The following is a 19,644-nucleotide window of genomic DNA, read 5'->3' as shown; positions in this document are numbered from 1 at the left end:
TTGTGAGTTATATAGACATTGTGCAATAGAATGAGAGTGGAATCCAGCCCAGCACAGCCCTGAGGGCTGTTTAGTCACTAAAACTGCCAAGGTTGTGTTATGGTCAAATGACCACCAAAAGTGGACTGACCTTATGACATTTTGTGAGGCGTTTAACCGTTTAGCATCAGTAGCATCAATTTGTGCTCATTCACATCATGAGGGTCCTCAAGCCTTCAGTTGCAAGTGGCATCCCTGCAGCTCTTTGATCAGCTGTGCACAACCGCACATAATTGAAATATGCAGATTGTTTTTCTGTCTTCCTTTACCAAAAAAAAAAAAAAAAAAAAGACATATCCCTCTGTTTAAGGCTGTGCTCTCTATAAGGCCATGTCCCAAACACTGGGCCGTCGAAAAAAATCATTTATGGTTGGCTTTCCAGCTGAACTGTCATGGTTAAAAGGAAATGAAGAGGTTGGGAGGAGGGTTAAAAGGAGTGGAGGGGACGTTTGGGGGTTGTGGTGGGGGTGTTTCAAGGGGGCTATGGAAGGGAGAGGGATCTTCCCTTTTGATCTTTTTAGGGCAGCAAGGGGGTGCTCTGCCTGAGCTGGCAAACACATTTAGCTGGTAATTGTTCAGATCAGTCTGACAATCAGTCTTGGAAATGCATGGACAAACAAAAGTTTACAGCTCCAATTGGAAAAGTCAACAGGTCTCGCATAAGGCCCGTACATAAACAATGAAACTGTCGAGCTGGAGCTTCACTTTGATCAGTTGTTTGCGTTTCAATTATCCAGCCTGGTGGGACTGGTGGCTTTTGTTAGCACTGCTGAATGGGGGCTTTAATGGGCTGCCTGTCATTTTTGATAGAGAATCCATCCACCTTACTGCTTCCGTACTCAGTAGGCTACATCTGAACATCCTCAGAATAGTGTTAGCTAGTAGCTCAATATGTAATAACTGCTGGCAGTCACTTATTATATACAAGGTGTAGTGAAGTAAAAAGTAAAAAAGTACATGAAGTGAAACAGTGTTACGTTGCTTATAATTAATAACTTCACTTATAGCCACTTTCAAAACTACCATTACAAAGTGCATCACATACTAGAACCAATAAAAGAAAGCAGAAGAACAATCAAATATCAACAAATAATAACAAAATAAAATAGTAAAGCAGCTAAAAGTAAAGAAAATTATGTAGTGAAAAGTACACATAAAAGAACAGATAACACAACAAAGAAAAAGAGAGACAGCAAAAGTGAGTCTTGAGAGATGATTTAAAAGAGAACAGTGAACTGCATCTTCTGACATTGCCTGTGTCACCACCAAAAAGTTGCACATGAACACACCACAAAGGCTACAGCCAATGACCAACCAGCATGTATGTTCTGCACCTACGTGAGAGGAAATAACTTTCCACACTAGCAGATGGTGGTAGTCTGTATTAGTCATTCAAAAAAGGGAAATCAGAAGACTGCCTTGATGCTAGTGAGCTAGTTACTACATTAACAGCACAATCCAATGTTGCATCTTGTCACCCCTAGTCTTCAGCCTTGACTGCTGAATAGCTAAAAGGGCCTTATCAGAGGACCTCAGGTTATGGACTGGTATGTAATGATTTAGAAGCTCAGTCAGGTAGTGTGGTGGCAAACCGTACAGGGCCTTAAAATTTGCAAATCAATTCTAAAATTAAAGCTGCAAGCAGAGTGAACAGGCCCTCGCACCTCTGCGAAGCTCAGGGGTGCTGGCAGGGCGCCAGCTGATGCAGCACTTAATTTCTATCAAAGTCAGACATCACATGCAGGAGTGAGTTGGCATGTCCTTGATACAGTGCTGGAATTACCTATTTCACATTTTGTACCGCTTCCTCTTTCTACCGGAGGGAGCTGGAGAATGCACTAACGATACGTCATGTTTTACACATCAAATATAGACCACAGCATGTAAATTTCAGGTAAATCAAACAGTAAGTGTCTGAATAGATGTACTTCCTGTTGCCAGTATGTGGTGCTATGTATAATACCGAATATTGGCATATAGATGTGTTCAGGATGGGACTGTCATTAATCCTGTGAAGTTTGAGGAAGATTGGACAATGTATGCTGGAGTTATAAAGTACTTCCTGTGTTATGGGAGTACACCTAAGTTTGACGTCATGCCACAGTCACAGAGATGGATGAAAACTCAAGCTTGTAATAACTTTTCATCTTTCGATGGGACCGACCAAGGTTTGAAGTCAATCGGATGAAATCTCTAGGACTAGTTTGATAAAATACAACACGTGGGAAACATCAAAACTGACCACGGAATTCAAAATGGCCAACTTCCTGTTAGGTTTAGGCAATGGGTCCAAGAGACTTTTTTGTGCATCTGGGCATGATACACGTGTGTACCAATTTTTGTGCATTTGCTCCACCATCATGGCAGCGCCGTTTGATGAAAACTCACATTTTCCACAATAAAGCATCACCTAGGTCTTACAGCATTTTTGACCAGGTTTGAGGTGGATCTGGTCAACTTTGTAGGAGATATACATCAAAGGATAAAACATTTCCTGTTACCAGTAGGGGGCGCTATAACTTCCACTAATTATTAACATATAGATGTATTCAGGGTGAGACTGTCATCGGTCCTATTTGGTGAGTATGGGGGAGATTGGACCATGTATGCTGGAGTCATAAACTACTTCCTGTTTTGTGGCGGTACCTCTACGTTTGACGACACAGTAGTTCATTAAAGTATGACCCCTGGAAATGGCCAAAATGCACAAAAATTGTATAGTTAATTCAAAATAGCGGACTTCCTGTGGGGTTTAGAGCATGGGTCCAAGAGACTTTTTTTTGTATGTCTGTTACATGTGCCTACCAAATTTCATGCATGTGGGTTAAACCACCTTCAGGGGCTGTTTCATCGAAATTTTGTAGGGGGCACTACTGAGCTATTTTATTGCAACCGAGCACAAAACTCCTAACATACAAAATGTTTCACCACTTCTGATATGTTTGCAAAGTGTCATGAGATTTTGAGTATATTAAGCCCCTCCCAAAGGCAATTTATTTTAGTTAGAAGAAGAAGAAGAAGAAGAAGAAGAAGAAGAAGAACTCTGCATTTCAATAGGGTCCTCACACAGCTTGGTGCTCAGGCCCTAATTAACAGGCAGCCAGTGAAGGAAAATTAAAATAGAGGACATGTGATCATGCTTATGCAATTTGGCTTAAGTCTGGTGGCTGTGTATTGGACACCCTAAACACATGTAATCATGTCTTGGCCAAGCTAAGTAAACAGCACATCACAATGATTCAGACATTAAGTGATAGAATTATGAATAACTCTTTGAAGATCATTAAAAGTAATATCTAATTTGAAATGTGTCTCAGAGGGGAAAACAACATGACTGAGCCAACTTTTTAACATGGGACTGCAAACTGAGGTTGTCATCTAGAATAACACCAAGGTTTTTAACAGTAGTTTTCAAAAGGTTGAGCTAGAGTACCACGAGCAAGCCTGCTCAGGGCCTGTAATAAGAATTTACATATTGGAAGTGTGAAGCTGTAGAATATTTTCTGCCATCCAAAACATAACCACAGCTAGGAAATTATGCAGGGAGGATAACATAGGTAATACAGATAGTTTGCAGGAAAAGTACAGCTGAATATAATTTCTGTTAAAATTAAATGAAATATCAAGCTGTTTGATAATGTGGGCCAAAGGGAATAAATAAAGAGAGAATAAATTTGGTCCTAGAATGGAGCTCTTTGGCACCACATAGATACAAAATGCTTGAGAGGAGGTAAACCCATTAACAAAAAGTATGCAGAGAACCACTGGAGGGCAGTCCCTGCGATACCAACCCATGTCCTCACCCTTGCAATAATAATGCTATGATCCATCATGTTAAAGACACTGTAAGTTCAAGCAGAACCACCACCGAGCATTCACCTGCATCTGCTTTTATCAGGATGGCATTGGTAACTTTTGCAAGGACAAAATATTACTGATCAAAACCTCCAGCTATTGATTTTAGACTATTTTCTTTAAGATTTTTGATGAAAAGGGGAGATAAGAAATTGCTCTACAATTGTCATGGTCAGAGGGATCAGAACCAGGTTTTTTTGAGTAGTGGCTATACACTAACAGTCTTGGAATTGTTGGGAAATTGCAGACACATTGATTATACATTGTATGATATTTAAAATGTACTGTTAGTGCAAATTTTGTTTTGCCATTTGTTGTAATATCATGTAGTACAATTAAATGCGTGAGTTTGGCCATGGCAACCCTGTCTCCTAAAAATTGTATGTTTATAAATTGTTTTCATAATAATGTTGTGGTGAGAACATAATCGCTGCCTGGATCATATTCAGAGACAAATGTTCTTTCAGTTAATGAAATAGGGTGGATATACAAAGTGCAGGACTGTGATACCAGCACTTAAGTTGAAGGTTAGGAAAATATTATGATTTCAGTTACATTTCAGTTACAATTAAAAATGCTCTGGTCACTACAATTGGGTAGTGAACTGCAAGATTACATATTCAGGCAGAAAACAAATGAAATATGTTGTCAGTGATCATTTTACTGATATGTTCAATATCAACATTTTTAGGACTTGCCAGGTATGCTAATAAGCAGTATTACATCATTATGTTGATGAAAAAACATAATTTCTCTCAAAACATATTTCCTGGTAAAATTATTGAACATTACCAGGAATACATTTCTGGTAAAAAAGAGGATACATTTTTTTTTATTTCAATAATTTATGCCTGAAAAAAAAACATCATGTGTAATTTGTCTACAACTGTAATGTAAACTCCCCTTCAGGTTGTTAATACCTTCAAATTCTATTAAAAATACAGAAAATATGACTTTGGTGTGTTTTTTTTTTTTTTTTTTTTTTTAAATTAAATTAAGGTATTAAAAAGAATACTGTATTTTTACCAATATCAAAAAATGTCCAAACAATAACCAGCTCTGCAGGACGCTTAACCTGTAAATGACAAAACTAAACAACCACTGTAATGCAGGAGAAAACCTTTAAACACTGATTTTATTTTGTTTGCATGATCAAGCAATTTATTTGAAAATGATGCATTACCAGTGCATATACACATGAATATTGTACGTAAATGTATATGAGAGGTTGTGTAAAAACAATAAAACACAAAATACAAAATGCATGGGCACCTTTCCTACATATAAACAAGACATACAGACTTGTAGTGGCTTTGTGTCTCCTTGGTGTCATTTTGTGTCTCTTTGTGGTCTTTTTGAGGTTCTTCCTGGTTGATATACAGTACAGGCCAAAAGTTTGGACACACCTTCTCATTCAATGCGTTTTCTTTATTTTCATGACTATTTACATTGTAGATTCTCACTGAAGGAGTTATGTACTTAACAAAAAAAGGTGAAATAACTGAAAACATGTTTTATATTCTAGTTTCTTCAAAATAGCCACCCTTTGCTCTGATTACTGCTTTGCACACTCTTGGCATTCTCTCCATGAGCTTCAAGAGGTAGTCACCTGAAATGGTTTCCACTTCACAGGTGTGCCTTATCAGGGTTAATTAGTGGAATTTCTTGCTTTATCAATGGGGTTGGGACCATCAGTTGTGTTGTGCAGAAGTCAGGTTAATACACAGCCGACAGCCCTATTGGACAACTGTTAAAATTCATATTATGGCAAGAACCAATCAGCTAACTAAAGAAAAACCAGTGGCCATCATTACTTTAAGAAATGAAGGTCAGTCAGTCCGGAAAATTGCAAAAACTTTAAATGTGTCCCCAAGTGGAGTCGCAAAAACCATCAAGCGCTACAACGAAACTGGCACACATGAGGACCGACCCAGGAAAGGAAGACCAAGAGTCACCTCTGCTTCTGAGGATAAGTTCATCCGAGTCACCAGCCTCAGAAATCGTAAGTTAACAGCAGCTCAGATCAGAGACCAGATGAATGCCACACAGAGTTCTAGCAGCAGACCCATCTCTAGAACAACTGTTAAGAGGAGACTGCGCGAATCAGGCCTTCATGGTCAAATAGCTGCTAGGAAACCACTGCTAAGGAGAGGCAACAAGCAGAAGAGATTTGTTTGGGCCAAGTAACACAAGGAATGGACATTAGACCAGTGGAAATCTGTGCTTTGGTCTGATGAGTCCAAATTTGAGATCTTTGGTTCCAACCGCCGTGTCTTTGTGAGACGCAGAAAAGGTGAACGGATGGATTCCACATGCCTGGTTCCCACTGTGAAGCATGGAGGAGGAGGTGTGATGGTGTGGGGGTGTTTTGCTGGTGACACTGTTGGGGATTTATTCAAAATTGCAGCGACATGCCATCCCATCCGGTTTGCATTTAGTTGGACGATCATTTATTTTTCAACAGGACAATGACCCCAAACACACCTCCAGGCTGTGTAAGGGCTATTTGACCAAGAAAGAGAGTGATGGAGTGCTGCGGCAGATGACCTGGCCTCCACAGTCACCGGACCTAAACCCAATCGAGATGGTTTGGGGTGACCTGGACCGCAGAGTGAAGACAAAGGGGCCAACAAGTGCTAAACACCTCTGGGAACTCCTTCAAGACTGTTGGAAAACCATTTCAGGTGACTACCTCTTGAAGCTCATGGAGAGAATGCCAAGAGTGTGCAAAGCAGTAATCAGAGCAAAGGGTGGCTATTTTGAAGAAACTAGAATATAAAACATGTTTTCAGTTATTTCACCTTTTTTTGTTAAGTACATAACTCCACATGTGTTCATTCATAGTTTTGATGCCTTCAGTGAGAATCTACAATGTAAATAGTCATGAAAATAAAGAAAACGCATTGAATGAGAAGGTGTGTCCAAACTTTTGGCCTGTACTGTATGTTAAAGGCCAAGGGGGGCCCCGGACACTTTGGGCCCATGGGCCTGTGCCCGGAAGGCCTGTTCAGTCATCCATTCATAACAAAACAGATCACAGGCATAACATTACAGAGAAAGAGACAGAAAACAAACATTAAGTCAACCCATGGTAAAACAAAACAAAAAAAAGGGAAAATACATTCAAACTGTATTTTATCTATCTATCTATCTATCTATCTATCTATCTATCTATCTATCTAAGTTCAGACTGCTATTGTTCTGTGACTCTCCTGTCATCTACAGCTCAAAGTCAGCCAACAGGGTCAACAAGAGCCGTTTGCTCCCTGGGAAAATCCTCATTTTACTGAATGTTTCCAAGTGTATACAAGTGGCTGGAGGTTGTAAGTGCTTTTTGATGGGGGCAGCTTCTGTGTCGCTTGTGGCATTCGAAGCTGCTTAGGGAGGCAGGGTCACGTTCTCTGGTCACTCCTGCTATTCTACGGCCTCCACAGGGGGGGGTCAAGGCAGGGGTTAAATTGCTCCCTAAGCAAATGAAAAAGGTAGTTTTGTTTGTTTATCCAGGGTTAAGGATGATGGTTGCGGCTCAATAAAATGGATGAAAGCGATGTTACCCCCGTTTTTCGGCTCTGGAATTGCTCCACATTTGCATGGCAGCACTGGCGACCCAGAAGGTGTGATTTTTCCCACAAACCAGTTTACTGAGGTTTACTGAGGTTCACTCTGACTTAACAGACACTGGAGGCAGTGGTGGGGGCTGTAATGGAGAGGCAGACTAGGGCCCTAATTGAATAAATTTACACAATGTCTACTGGCTTCCAGAGGCTCCGCAAGTCCTGGATTTGAGAAGGAACACTATAAACTCATGGAGTAACATGCAAAACCATACCTATTAAATCTATTAAAACTGCATTTTTTTAAACAGTATTTTTCTATTGCTATCAGGTTACATCATAAAGTTATCACAAAGCACCAACTTTAATTGATTGCTTTGGTGTCTGTGAGCTTCTGAGGGAAGTCCTCAGGGACAGACCCCTCTGTTAATCCAATGTGGAAGGAGTTAATCAGATTAATGTCATGTATTGTCAAGACCATTTAATTCAGTACTTTGGGTTAAACAGCCCTTCATAGGCCACAATTAACTAATAAAGGAACTTATCAATTTTTCAGCTGTGTCCTCTCAGTAGGGTCACAAAGGGTTTTTATTATAACATGCTTTTTTTTAATGGGAGGAAATTAGATTTCTATTACAACAAATGAGCTATGAAGATTGGCATGCAGTATAAATGTTGGGAAAATTCATAATAAATTTAATTCATGATAAATAATTTCATGTAGCACATTACTGGGACACTGCTCACACAGTCGGGGTAAACTTCTAATTTCAATATTAAATACATTATGTGGCACACTACACCACACCTTGCACTGTAAACTACGCCACACAATATACCACACACTACACCCCATTCTGCACTGCACATTATGCCCCACACAACACCATACACTATGCCACACATTATGCACACTATGCTGCATACTGTGCTGCACATTACAGTCCACATTACACTGAACACTATGCCACACACGATACAATGCACTTTGTCATACACTATGCACACTATGCCGTGCAATTGACAAAGTGCCGACATTGCTCTGATGGTTTCAGATGAGTAGGGATTAAATGAGTTGAAGATGATGTCACAGCAGTTTCACACAGCACCTCTATGGCAATCAGCCAAGAATCATCCTACACTGAGGGGGTACTATGTACAGTGGAAAATGAAATTGAGAGGAGGACCTGGTACCAAAAGTTAGTCAAGCCAAAACATGCATTGGAAATGAGACATTAGTTTTGTTTTAAAGGAACAATGTCAAAGATTTAGGGAGATTTAGTGGCATCTAGTGGTGATAATTGCAGATTGCAAGCACAGTGTTTGTAGTTCAGGTGGTTTTTACCGAGTGCAAAGTTATCCCCGAAGATCGCTCCCTCTATGTTTCCCCTACTCTGTTTGGCACACTGCAAATGTGCGACTAGCACCTGCTAATGTGTGCTCACCTTGTTTCTCTGACAATTAAGATCTAGGCGTTTAGGAGATTTTACGTAGAGCCGAATTATCCACAGAGGTCTCTTCCTCCCATAACAAACAGACCTCATAAAAACACTGAGTTAGTGGATTCATGTTAACAAAAATCTGTGTTTTTCTCAAGCTGTCATTGTAGAAGGTGCAGTGACTGATGTGAAAACTGTTATTTGTTATAAGTGATGAAAGCACAACAAATTATTTTTAGGTGATTATATAAGACAGAAAACATACTTTTCATATTAATTTCCATTTCTGCCAACACATGCCCCCAAATCCTACTGACTAGACCTTTAAAAGGTTGTAATTATATTTGGAACACATTCATGCAATTGATAGCAATAAGAATTGAAGAAGAATTATGGTCTGCACGTCCCTCTTGAAGGAAATGTATGGTCAACTTTAATCAGCAGAGTTGCTTCCCTGCTGGCAAACAAATACGCAAATTAACACAGAAATTGACAGATTACCTAACTCACACACACATGCACACACACATGCACACACACACACACACACACACACACACACACACACACACACACACACACACACACACACACTTGTGCTTGGTGGGACTGTCCAATCAGATTAAATGCTGAGGTGTTAAAAAGCGGGAGATTTAAGAATAACATTGAAGAGAGTTACAGATCCTGAAGGACGCTAAAGCCTAAAAACAAACACAACGGTATCATCCCCTCAACAGCAAAGCACTCTGACACTGACATGCTGCTATCTGCTAAAAAGAAAGGGGTGGGAGTGGTGGTGGTGACCTTATTATCCCTGTTGGCATCACACTAAGAACACCCTCCTTGTTAGCTTTCCCTGGTCAGGTTTCATATAGGGAGAAACCTCAGGCCACAGCCTGTCATTCTGTTCAGATGAGAGGAGTTGGTGTTGCATGGTTAACACTAGAAAAGAAGCACCTGTTTATTGCTCAACAAACCTCCTGGAAGAAAACAAAATCCCACTCAAAAAGATTCCTTTCATAATGGTCTGAGTAAAACCGAATAGACAGATGAGGTTTATGGACTGGGAAACCCTAAATTTATAATCCATGTACTATAAGAAACCAAGAAATGGTACTGAAAACAAGTCCTGCAAACTTATTTCAGCCCCATACCCCCAAAACTCAGAGCTAGAAGTGAGCATGCAATTAGGCCTTTGACTAAATCAATGTTCTAGACCTGATTCATTAATATAAGATCATAGGCGTAGATTAAGAGGGTATGCAGGGCCCCATTCCATTTGTGTCCTCCACCAAAGCTGAAAATAAACCAAACCCTTTGACCTTGTGTAAGACCCCCAACCTGATCTGCAATGAAATGGCTTAGAGCTTGGTGCTGGAATAGACCACTGACTTTCAGCAGACAAAATAAGGACACCATATTATTAACAGCACATGACAGCTGTCGAAATAAATGCTTAATTCATAAGACTTTGAACAGATTTGATTTGTAGGTTTTCAGAAGGTTCAATGTTTTAATAAGGGGGTCAGACTCACAAAGACCTTGCACACTGATCCAGGAATACAGGAACTGTCATACTTCAATACTGTAAGCACTACAAATGAAATTCCATTCAACTTTGTAATAGCAAGGAAACTATCTGCATGGAGAGTTACCACTGGAGTAAAGAGAGAACACCCCAGGTAGCCAAAATGACCTAGCTGGGCATTGGCCCGAACTCAGCATCCTAGAAGAAATAAGTCGGGATGCACATTTTTGCATCGAGTGTTGACTCACTTCATACGTGCTAATATCTCGCATCATATGTGCATGAATTTGTGCATGGGAATTTTTGTGAGAGAAGAGGGGCTTACACAGCAGGCTAACATGCTAAACTAAGAGACAAATATTGTCACAACTTACCAGATAATACGAATTCCTCACTTACTTTCCTCCAAGTGAGTTACTTTTTATCCCTGTTTCTATAAAAGTAGGACGTGGTGTTGTACAGCTTGGGGTACAATCAGCAATCAGCACACAATCAGTTTCTATTCCATTTTTCCCATGAATTAACTTCTGCCTGTACGTCCTCAGTGTCATATGGATCTCAATGTGGACTGGCTATTGCGGCACAAATCGGTCGCTTAAGTTATTTTTTTTTTTAACTCTCGTGAATAAAGGTATGATGTGAAATCGCGCTACTCACGTCACATCCATCACGTCCGTTGTGTTTATTGTGCCGCCCAGCGGGAATTTGCATCTTATCGCATCTTTACATTGACTTTGTAATTCAATCACGCAAATTGTTTTATTCACGCCCGGTGTGAACAAAACATAAAAGAGAGCATGAAAGAAGTTGTGTTTTTTTATTTCCTCTACATCAGGCGCAGCGCAGGTGCTATCAGACAAACACTGAGCTCACATGTATTTACAGACAGCTCAGTATGTACTCATAGAAGATTAGTCTGTTCAGCAAACCGATGTGTGTCTTTTCAGGGTTTCACAAATGGGCCCAAAGCAAACATGTACCAAACAAGAGTTTAATATCAGTATTTTAATGTACATTTATTACACATTTTAAATAAATATTCCATCCTTAAAATTATTTTACACATCCTCAAATAAAAATATATTTTTATATGTATAAAAACAAACATTCAGTGGGCAACAAGAACACAAGAGGGTGAGGGGTAGTGGGCCTGTCGGGGTGCCTTACACACTGCATTTTGTACACATTAACAATACAGTCAGAACAGGAAACCTGTTTATCAAATGTAGCTGCCACATTGTTCCATCACTGTGTGAGAAAGATACAGAATGATCCCAGTCAGAATGATTAAACACTGCAGTGTTACTGCAACATGTTTCTGCAACGTTTACCCAACACACAGTGTGTGACAGTTTGTGTCTCTGAACGCAGCGTTCCTGGCAGTGCGGTCAATCAGGGCCCTTCAAGTCTCCTTGAGCAGCAGGCGAGAGTCCAAAAAATGACTCTACTGGTCAAAATGAAAAAAAAAACAAAAAAAAACAACACCACGCACTCGACTAAGATGTCCAAATAAGTCAGACAGTTAGTTAGGTGCATCTAAAAACACACGGGTCAGTACTAAGTCTGGAGTACAAAAATAAATTTCTCATGTTTTTGTCTATGTACAGCTTTTTTTGACCTTGAGAAAAATAGAAAACAACCTACATATTAAGATATAGTAATGCTCAGTATAAAAATGTCTTTAGAGGTTTTTAGAGTGGAGGAGTGTGCCAGCTGCTGAAAATTCGGTCAGTCTGTCAGTTTATCCTCTTTCTCTGTCTTTTCTATCCCTTTCCTCGTCAGCGCTCTGACGAGTAGCGCGTACGTTTAGTCCTTTGACTGAAGGGGTAGTGGATGAAGTCGAAGGGGCGGTGGTGGCTCGAGTGGGCGGGCTGCTGCCCCTTCGGCAGCCTCTTCATGAAATGGACCTCGCGCTGGTGCTGGCGCGTCCGCGAACCTTTCCGTGGCCGCCCGCGACGGGTGAAGGCCATGTACCAGCCCTCATAGCGGGCATTCCTCAGCGCCGTGTAGTTGTTCTCCAGAACGATCTCTGTGAAGATACAGTCACGGCCTTGTCCGTTCTTCTGCAGAAACAGACACACACACACATAGAAACACAGTTAGTGGGAATGTTCAGAGAAGATTTACAGATGGCAAATATCAGATGTAGAAAGGCTTCCCTGTGCAGCCTGTCCCCTGCACACACACACACACACACACACACACACACACACACACACACACACACACACACACACACACACACACACACACACACACAGAGCCCTCCCCTCATACATGCGGCATATGCTACAGTCATTACAGATCAGAGAGAGGGGGATGACAGTAAGCGATGACTCTTCTCCCCCTTCAGCAAACATCCAGCAGCCCTTGTGGGTCAGTAGCTGTGGGATGGATCCTCTAGCCATAAAGCCTTAATCAGCCCCCAAGTGTCACTTTCACCTCTGGTTTGATCTTCTGTTGCATTTGTGGTTAAATTTAACCGAGCAGGTCTGCTTGAATTGAGTAACAATCAATAGGTCCTTAAATACACATCCCCAGTCCTCTGCTGTGTGCTGTGACACTAACTAAACAGCTGGGTGAAGTGTGACTTCCAGTTGGTGATATCATCAAGTGAAAAACACAATACACCAAATGTACAGTAAGGTCAGCTGAAACAGCGTTAACTAGACTTGGACACAGTGCTAGCCTACTGTAACAAGCAGTGTGTTAAAAATAGTCATGATACACCCAAAAGGCACACTCTCTGTTCATTCTTTCTCTTCAACACACACACACACACACACACACACACACACACACAGACATGCGTGCACACACACACACACACACACACACACACACACACACACACACACACACACACACACACTAGGGCCGGGTCAGGCTGTGACTGGGCCGGTAGCTTGGGGCAGATGGTGTACGAGGCAGGGTGCTTGGTGGGTGGAGGGGAGTGTGTGTGTGGGGGGAGCAGAGATGCTGGCAGCTCTGTTTATTAGCCGTCACAGTGAGAGAGGGGCACTGGGATAACACACACCTACATGCTCACATAACAGCAACGAATAAACATCCGGGACACACAGGAAACAATTGATATAGCATAGTATCGCAATATTTTGCATGGCAACATTGTATTGATACACAAACACCACGTCTAGTATTGATTATAAATATTGCAAATGTAAATTAAACTTTTAGTAGCCTACTAGAATAATAAACTGAACTGCTTTTTCTGTCCACTAGATTAAGAGACTGAAAATTTTAAACACATGTTGACAAAGTTTTCCTTTGCATGAATAATTTGCAGTTGAAAAAGGTAATAAATCATGATATATCTATATATCAATATATGCTATCACAATACTCAGCATAATGCGAAACATTTAAAATTGCATTAGGATCTTGATAATATTGTATCGTGGGGTCTCTGGTGATTTCCACCTCTGATATATTTATACTTTAAATCATTAGCCTTTACACATGCTGCATCAAGCAAAACACCTTACGTTATCTAGCAGGTCATGTTCTTGAAGTCATACGTCTAAGGAAAACCAAAGCCTCTGGTGGATTTGAAGATGTGTTCTGCAGGTTGAAATTATTTTTTACTTTGTGATTATTACAGACCTACAATACTATCTCTACTCTGCCATGGCTCTCGGCTCCAAGCTCATTGGTTCTTACTGATGATGTAAATCTTTAAAAACAGCTCACAAATATATACTTTCAGTTTTTTTAAAAAAAAAAGCCTCCGTAATTTTCTAAAACAGCTGGTCACAGTAGTTTTGGACTAATAAATAGGAAGAAACAATTGATTTATTGTACTAGTTTCAGCTGTGGACTAATACATATTTGTAAAGAGGAATAAGCTATATCAGGTTTTGCTTTTGATCTCCTATAGGACTTGTTGCCATTAATAAAAAAGACTACATACTATTTTGTTTAAAAAGTATCATAAACTAATGAATACTGATGTAGCTTGGGTCATTTTTGGAGCTATTTTAGCTGAGGAATCATATTTTCATCTGCTGTGCACTGATATCACACACTGGGGAAGTAGTCCAAGCTTATTCTACATGATGTTAATGTGCTATTAACTGTAAACTTAACCTGTCTTAACATGAGCCTCCTAAACTTGGGTTAGTTTGGAGGTTGCTTTAGAATTTCTACAGCATATTATTTTTTCACTTCTCATAAAATGTAGCCAAAGATGCTAACATGGAGCCCTAGAGCCAATGACACACCAAGGACTAATGGATGATTTTGATTTCTCCGCTCACAACTATTTGCCTTGAGGTTTTCATTTACAAAATAAAGTCCACGAGACAGACTCTGAATCCTCTTCTAACTCCTCTCATTGCCTCTGTCCCGGCTGCTTAAGATCAGCTTTTCTCCTCACCTTGCCGATGAGCTTCCCCCTCTTGTTCATGCAGATGTAGAAGCCCGTCTCAGCACCCTTGATGCGCACTCGGCTCCCAAATGTGTCCGTTTCCACAATGAGTTTAGCTATAGAAATAAAACAAAGAGTTTGGTTTTTTTTCCTTAGCAACTACAGCTGAGAACAGGATGGTTGTTAAAAAATGTTAATGTGTCTTTTTTGTTGCCCGTCTGAAATATTCCTCAAATATTAAAACCTGAATGAATTACTTTTCAGGGCACATGCATATGTGCACGGACATAAAAGCATCGACAACACACGCAGGAATGCTTGACTGTGCTTTCAAGTATGCATACTCTCTTTCTATACACACACACAGACACACACAGACACACACAGACACACACACACTAGAACCTATGGGACCATTCCTGGGGATTTATGCAAGCTGAAATTCTTGCAAAATGATAAAACCACGTGTCTTTTGATTCTTTAAAAGCTAAAGAGGCGACCCTGGCAGGCTCATCAAGAATTCCTTTTCAAATAAATCTGTATTGACCTCACACATAAAGCTCCACATTTATCTCTATATCCAGAGACATACTGATAGATACAGGAAATATGGACAGTTCGCAGAGCATGACTTTATGTTGCATTGCTTTTCAACAAGCTACAAGAACAATTATTATTTCACTTATGCAGAGTAACAGAGTACTGTGTATTGTCAGTTCATACAATGTGTTTGCGCTGCAGTGATTTGACATTCTCACAGATATTTCTCTTGAATATTAAAAGCCAATAGCAGAAGACCTTTTATAAATACCATTTTTAATCCACAGTGTCTAATAAAAATGGTTTCATGGCGTCAGCCACAGGGTTACTGAGGTCACACACCCACTGACTAACCACTACATGTCTGAGAGCTATAGTTGTGGTCAAAATCAGCAGTTTTAGGCAGGCTGAATGACGGACAGTTGTGGGAGACACACACACCACCCCCATGTACACTTTTTTTTCTCATTTCATAGACAATTACTTCAGTATGAACCTGAATAGCTGCACACTCATTTTACTGCTATGCATGTGCACACAGTTACATTCTGCAACAACCCCCTGCACAGAAAAAACACCATGATTAACAGATATTTTAGTGGAGTTCAGTTCACTCTAAATACAAAAAAGGCCAGAGTGGCTGCAAAGCTTGACAAAGCCCGTTTGGTTCAGGCTGGACGGAGTAGGGTTGAAGATGGGGGTGGAGGCGAGGTGGGGAGAAGGAGCTATGCAGGAAATGTTCGGAAGGTAGAAGTAGGATGACTTCTAATGGCTCTTCCAGACCTCCGGGATCTCTGGAGGATCACCTCCAGCACCATCTACAATCTACCGGACAGTTTCTCGGAGCTCTGAGCCTCTTCTCCTCCAACAGTAAAGAGTGGGAGCACAAATGGTGCAAAGAAGACCACTTCCACCAGTCAGTGGAAGTGGTCTTCTAAGTTTGCTTAATAGGTATAGATAATGATGGTGATAAGAGGCTTTCACTTTTGTCTTGAAATGTAGTATCTTGAAACAAGACAAAAAATCTTTGACTGACTGAATAAATAGGAGCAAATTCTGCTAATATGTTGATTAATAAATGTTCGCTAATTTACACCTCTTAATTAAAACATTCAAATTAAACGTGTTAATTTGAAGCTAATTTTCATATCTAAGATAGTTTGCTCTTTAAATGCTTCAGGCCCTCTTCACTGGTTTAATGATATTAGAATATTGGCCTTGAGTCATATGTGTAAAAACGCTGGGAATAATTTCAATCACAAAGCAAAAACAAAATGTAGAAGTTAAAATTTATCTCGGAACCTACCTTATGAAATTTTCTAATAATAATAATAATAATAATAATAACAACAACAATAATATACAAAAACTCTAACTTTGCAGTCCAAAGGAGACAGAATTTAATAAGGACGGATTTTTTTTTTTAAATTGCAAAGCGAAATTTAATCAAACGCCTAAACCTAAAATTTCCTGCGCTGAACGGACAATGCCAGATTTCTGTCAAGTCGTAAATGACCAGAACATGAAATAGATCCAGACAATATTTACACTGTTGCGAAATTTAATGAACACACATAAAAATGTTAGGAAACTCAATAAACAAATAAATTAATTAATTCATAAAAAAAAATCACAGATCCACCTTGATACAAAACATTGAAAGGATCTCGGCGGGTTTCAGAAGGAGGATTTCTGGCTACCACAAGGGACTTGCAGGGCTTCTCTTACCGTGCACATCTCCATCGTCGGCCATGGCGTTGATCTTCTTGTTGGGCAGGACCTGGACATGCTTGCCGCTGGTCCGGCTGTACAGCTGGTAGATCCGGATCAACCTGCGGCTCACGCGGTCCGTAACTTTGCTCTGCTCGCTTACATGCTGCGTGAAATTAGGCGGGGACTGATTGGTTACCTGTCAGAAATTAGATGTCATCACAATCATCAGTATGTGTAGATCTGTCTTATATATATATATATATATATATATATATATATATATATATATATATATATATATATATATATATATATTACGGACATTTAACTGCGCAAAAAGAAGAAAACAATCTGGACTAGACTGAAACCAATTGTGTGTCTGCAGGTTAGTGTAGGAAATGACTGAGGCTCTTAAACACAGAGGGGAAAGATATCCAAACGCAACAACAGCTTGTTGTTGTTTTTCCCCGAGTGACAAGTGTAACAAGTTCCAGGAGAGCTGCTGCCAAATGAAATTAACAGCTTCCAAAACAGACGCACGGTGTGATTACAGGTTGTGCGTACAGGAGAATGCGCGCCACATCGCAGAGCACAAACACGTTGGATAAATGAACTAACAGAGCATCCACTTTAACTTTTCACTATTTGTATTTCTCTTTCACTTGGATCCCTCTATCCGCCGCGCTCCGCTGTGATGGAATGACGGCTGCTGACGGAAACATTGGCCCTGGTTACTTTTGAACCCCACGACATTTTTCACAAGGCTCGCAAGCATTTCCCGATGCCCCGATGCCCCGCCTGTGCCCGCGCGTCCTGTGCCAGGGCCGGTATGTTCATCAACAACCTGCCAGCAGGCCGCGCGCCCCGCTGTCCGGCGCACCGTGGGAGCCATCCGATATTGTTGTATCACATAATGTTATGATGATCCCTCACCTTTCCTCCTCTCGCTGCGCATCACACGCTTTGATTGCCATATGCTTAATAATAATACAAAAACGCAACATTCTGAATCTTGTATAAGAAAAGAAATGAAGTAGTGACATACCTGAGCATAGTAGCAAAATGCGAATAAATGTAGACACCTGCAGAGACAAAAAATAAAACATACATTAAGCATTAATGCATTAAAGCATTGATAGTGCGTAAAGAATGGACGCGGTGAATGAGAGGCACTCACAGATAGCTGAGTCTTGATGGGATAGGTCGCATGTTGGATGGAAGTGAAAAGCTCTTCCAGTAAATTCTGATCCTTTCAGAGCCGCAAAGTCCAGCAGATCTCGTTACAAATCAATCACTCAAGTCCAAAGATTTCATCGAAATCCACAAAAAAGGTCAGGGGTGTTGACAGAGAGGCTTATGCGCGCACAGCAGGCACATTCCTCATTAAATATACTGTAAGTCCATAAGACGATCAAGAAGCCGAAAAGTACTGACTAATAAGAATCATTCAAATGATGTCCTGTTTCTGTCACAGGGCTATACGCAAAGTCTAAGTGCACTTGCAGAAGTGGAGCGGTGCGTTAAAGTTTAGGGAAAAGCGCTGCAGGGTTTTCTTCTCCAATAAAACAAATGTTCGTCCGGCTGTCAGACTATTCCCCCTGGTTTGTAATCCCTCTGCGGCCTTCAGGTGTATGTGACCCCGCTGTAGAGGAGACTGGCGCTTCAGTGATCTCTCGATGCTGCTGCTCCGCTCGGTTGTGGCAGGACTGCAGGCTGGACGTTCCTTCTCTCTTCTCTCTATTCCCATCCCACACCGCTCCCGTGTCAAGCCTCTCGATCAGCGCTCACACACCCCCGGTTAAAATGGCAGGCTGATCTGCTAAGAACAAGCCCCCTTTTCTGCAGAACAAAAGCGGACAGCCCCAGCCCCACTCTCCCCTCCCTCCCCCCTTGATTTAAAACATCTCTCTACCTGAGGAGCGGTCCACACTTGGTAGGGGGGGAAAGGGGTGAGGAGGAGCCTGGGCTGCCCTGCGCGCACTGCCACCACAAGTCTGAGGAAAACAGTTAAATAAAAAAGGACCCCCTCTCATCATCACGATACAGTTGTGTTTGTGATGAATGGTCAGTAGTAACCTGATGACCCTCCTGCTCATTCCTCCTCTCCTCTCATGTCTCCTCTCATGCCCATGGATACTCCTCTCCTCCAGTTTGGGGATGCATCGAGCTGCTTTGTGTATTGACAGAGCAAAGTGTGAGACATATTAAAAGGATTACAGGCGATTAGCGTTTTTAAAACACACCCTCCCTCCATTTGATAAAGAGAAAGGTTTGAGTGAACTGCAAAGACAAACAGGCTTTTAAAGACTTATTCATGGATTTATCCAAAGCAATACAAGAATGGCTGCAGAGCAAAGCTGCGGACAGAGTGAGACATGAATTCATTAAGATGAAGCAGACAGCAGTATGGACAAGTGGGACATTCACACCTCACAGCCTGAAATGAAATAGGCCCATTTTGTTTTTTTGCGCCACATTAATTATCCGCAAATCGCACCCTTTTATTATAGAGAATAGCCATTCAATTATCCGTTAGGTTTTATTGATTGATTGAGCATTAATTAGACTGCTCAGTATCGGCTACAACAA

At 40.9% G+C, this 19,644-nt stretch overlaps 1 protein-coding gene across 1 annotated transcript; it reads right to left on the bottom strand.

Moving 5' to 3' along the window:
• Positions 1-11,461: 11,461 nt before the first annotated feature.
• Positions 11,462-18,955, bottom strand: fgf8a (fibroblast growth factor 8a). Its single transcript, XM_049601283.1, has 5 exons — positions 18,233-18,955; positions 18,101-18,137; positions 17,071-17,251; positions 14,812-14,918; positions 11,462-12,478 (listed from the first exon to the last, which is right to left on the bottom strand). The coding sequence occupies exons 1-5, from the start codon at positions 18,262-18,264 to the stop codon at positions 12,194-12,196; spliced, it is 642 nt and encodes a 213-aa protein (XP_049457240.1). The 5' UTR covers positions 18,265-18,955; the 3' UTR covers positions 11,462-12,193.
• Positions 18,956-19,644: the final 689 nt, after the last annotated feature.

Source organism: Epinephelus fuscoguttatus, linkage group LG16 (genome assembly GCF_011397635.1).
Source record: "Epinephelus fuscoguttatus linkage group LG16, E.fuscoguttatus.final_Chr_v1".
NCBI classification, from domain to species: domain Eukaryota; kingdom Metazoa; phylum Chordata; class Actinopteri; order Perciformes; family Serranidae; genus Epinephelus; species Epinephelus fuscoguttatus.
The sequence above is the reverse complement of the archived record's forward strand: the minus strand, read 5'-3'. Positions and strand labels throughout refer to the sequence as shown.

Coding starts and splice junctions, on each gene's coding strand:
- fgf8a (XM_049601283.1), bottom strand. CDS start 18,264: ATGCGACCTATCCCATCAAGACTCAGCTATCT. Junction 18,138..18,232: donor CCATCAAGACTCAGCTATCT/GTGAGTGCCTCT, acceptor TTGTCTCTGCAG/GTGTCTACATTTATTCGCAT. Junction 14,919..17,070: donor CGACGATGGAGATGTGCACG/GTAAGAGAAGCC, acceptor TTATTTCTATAG/CTAAACTCATTGTGGAAACG.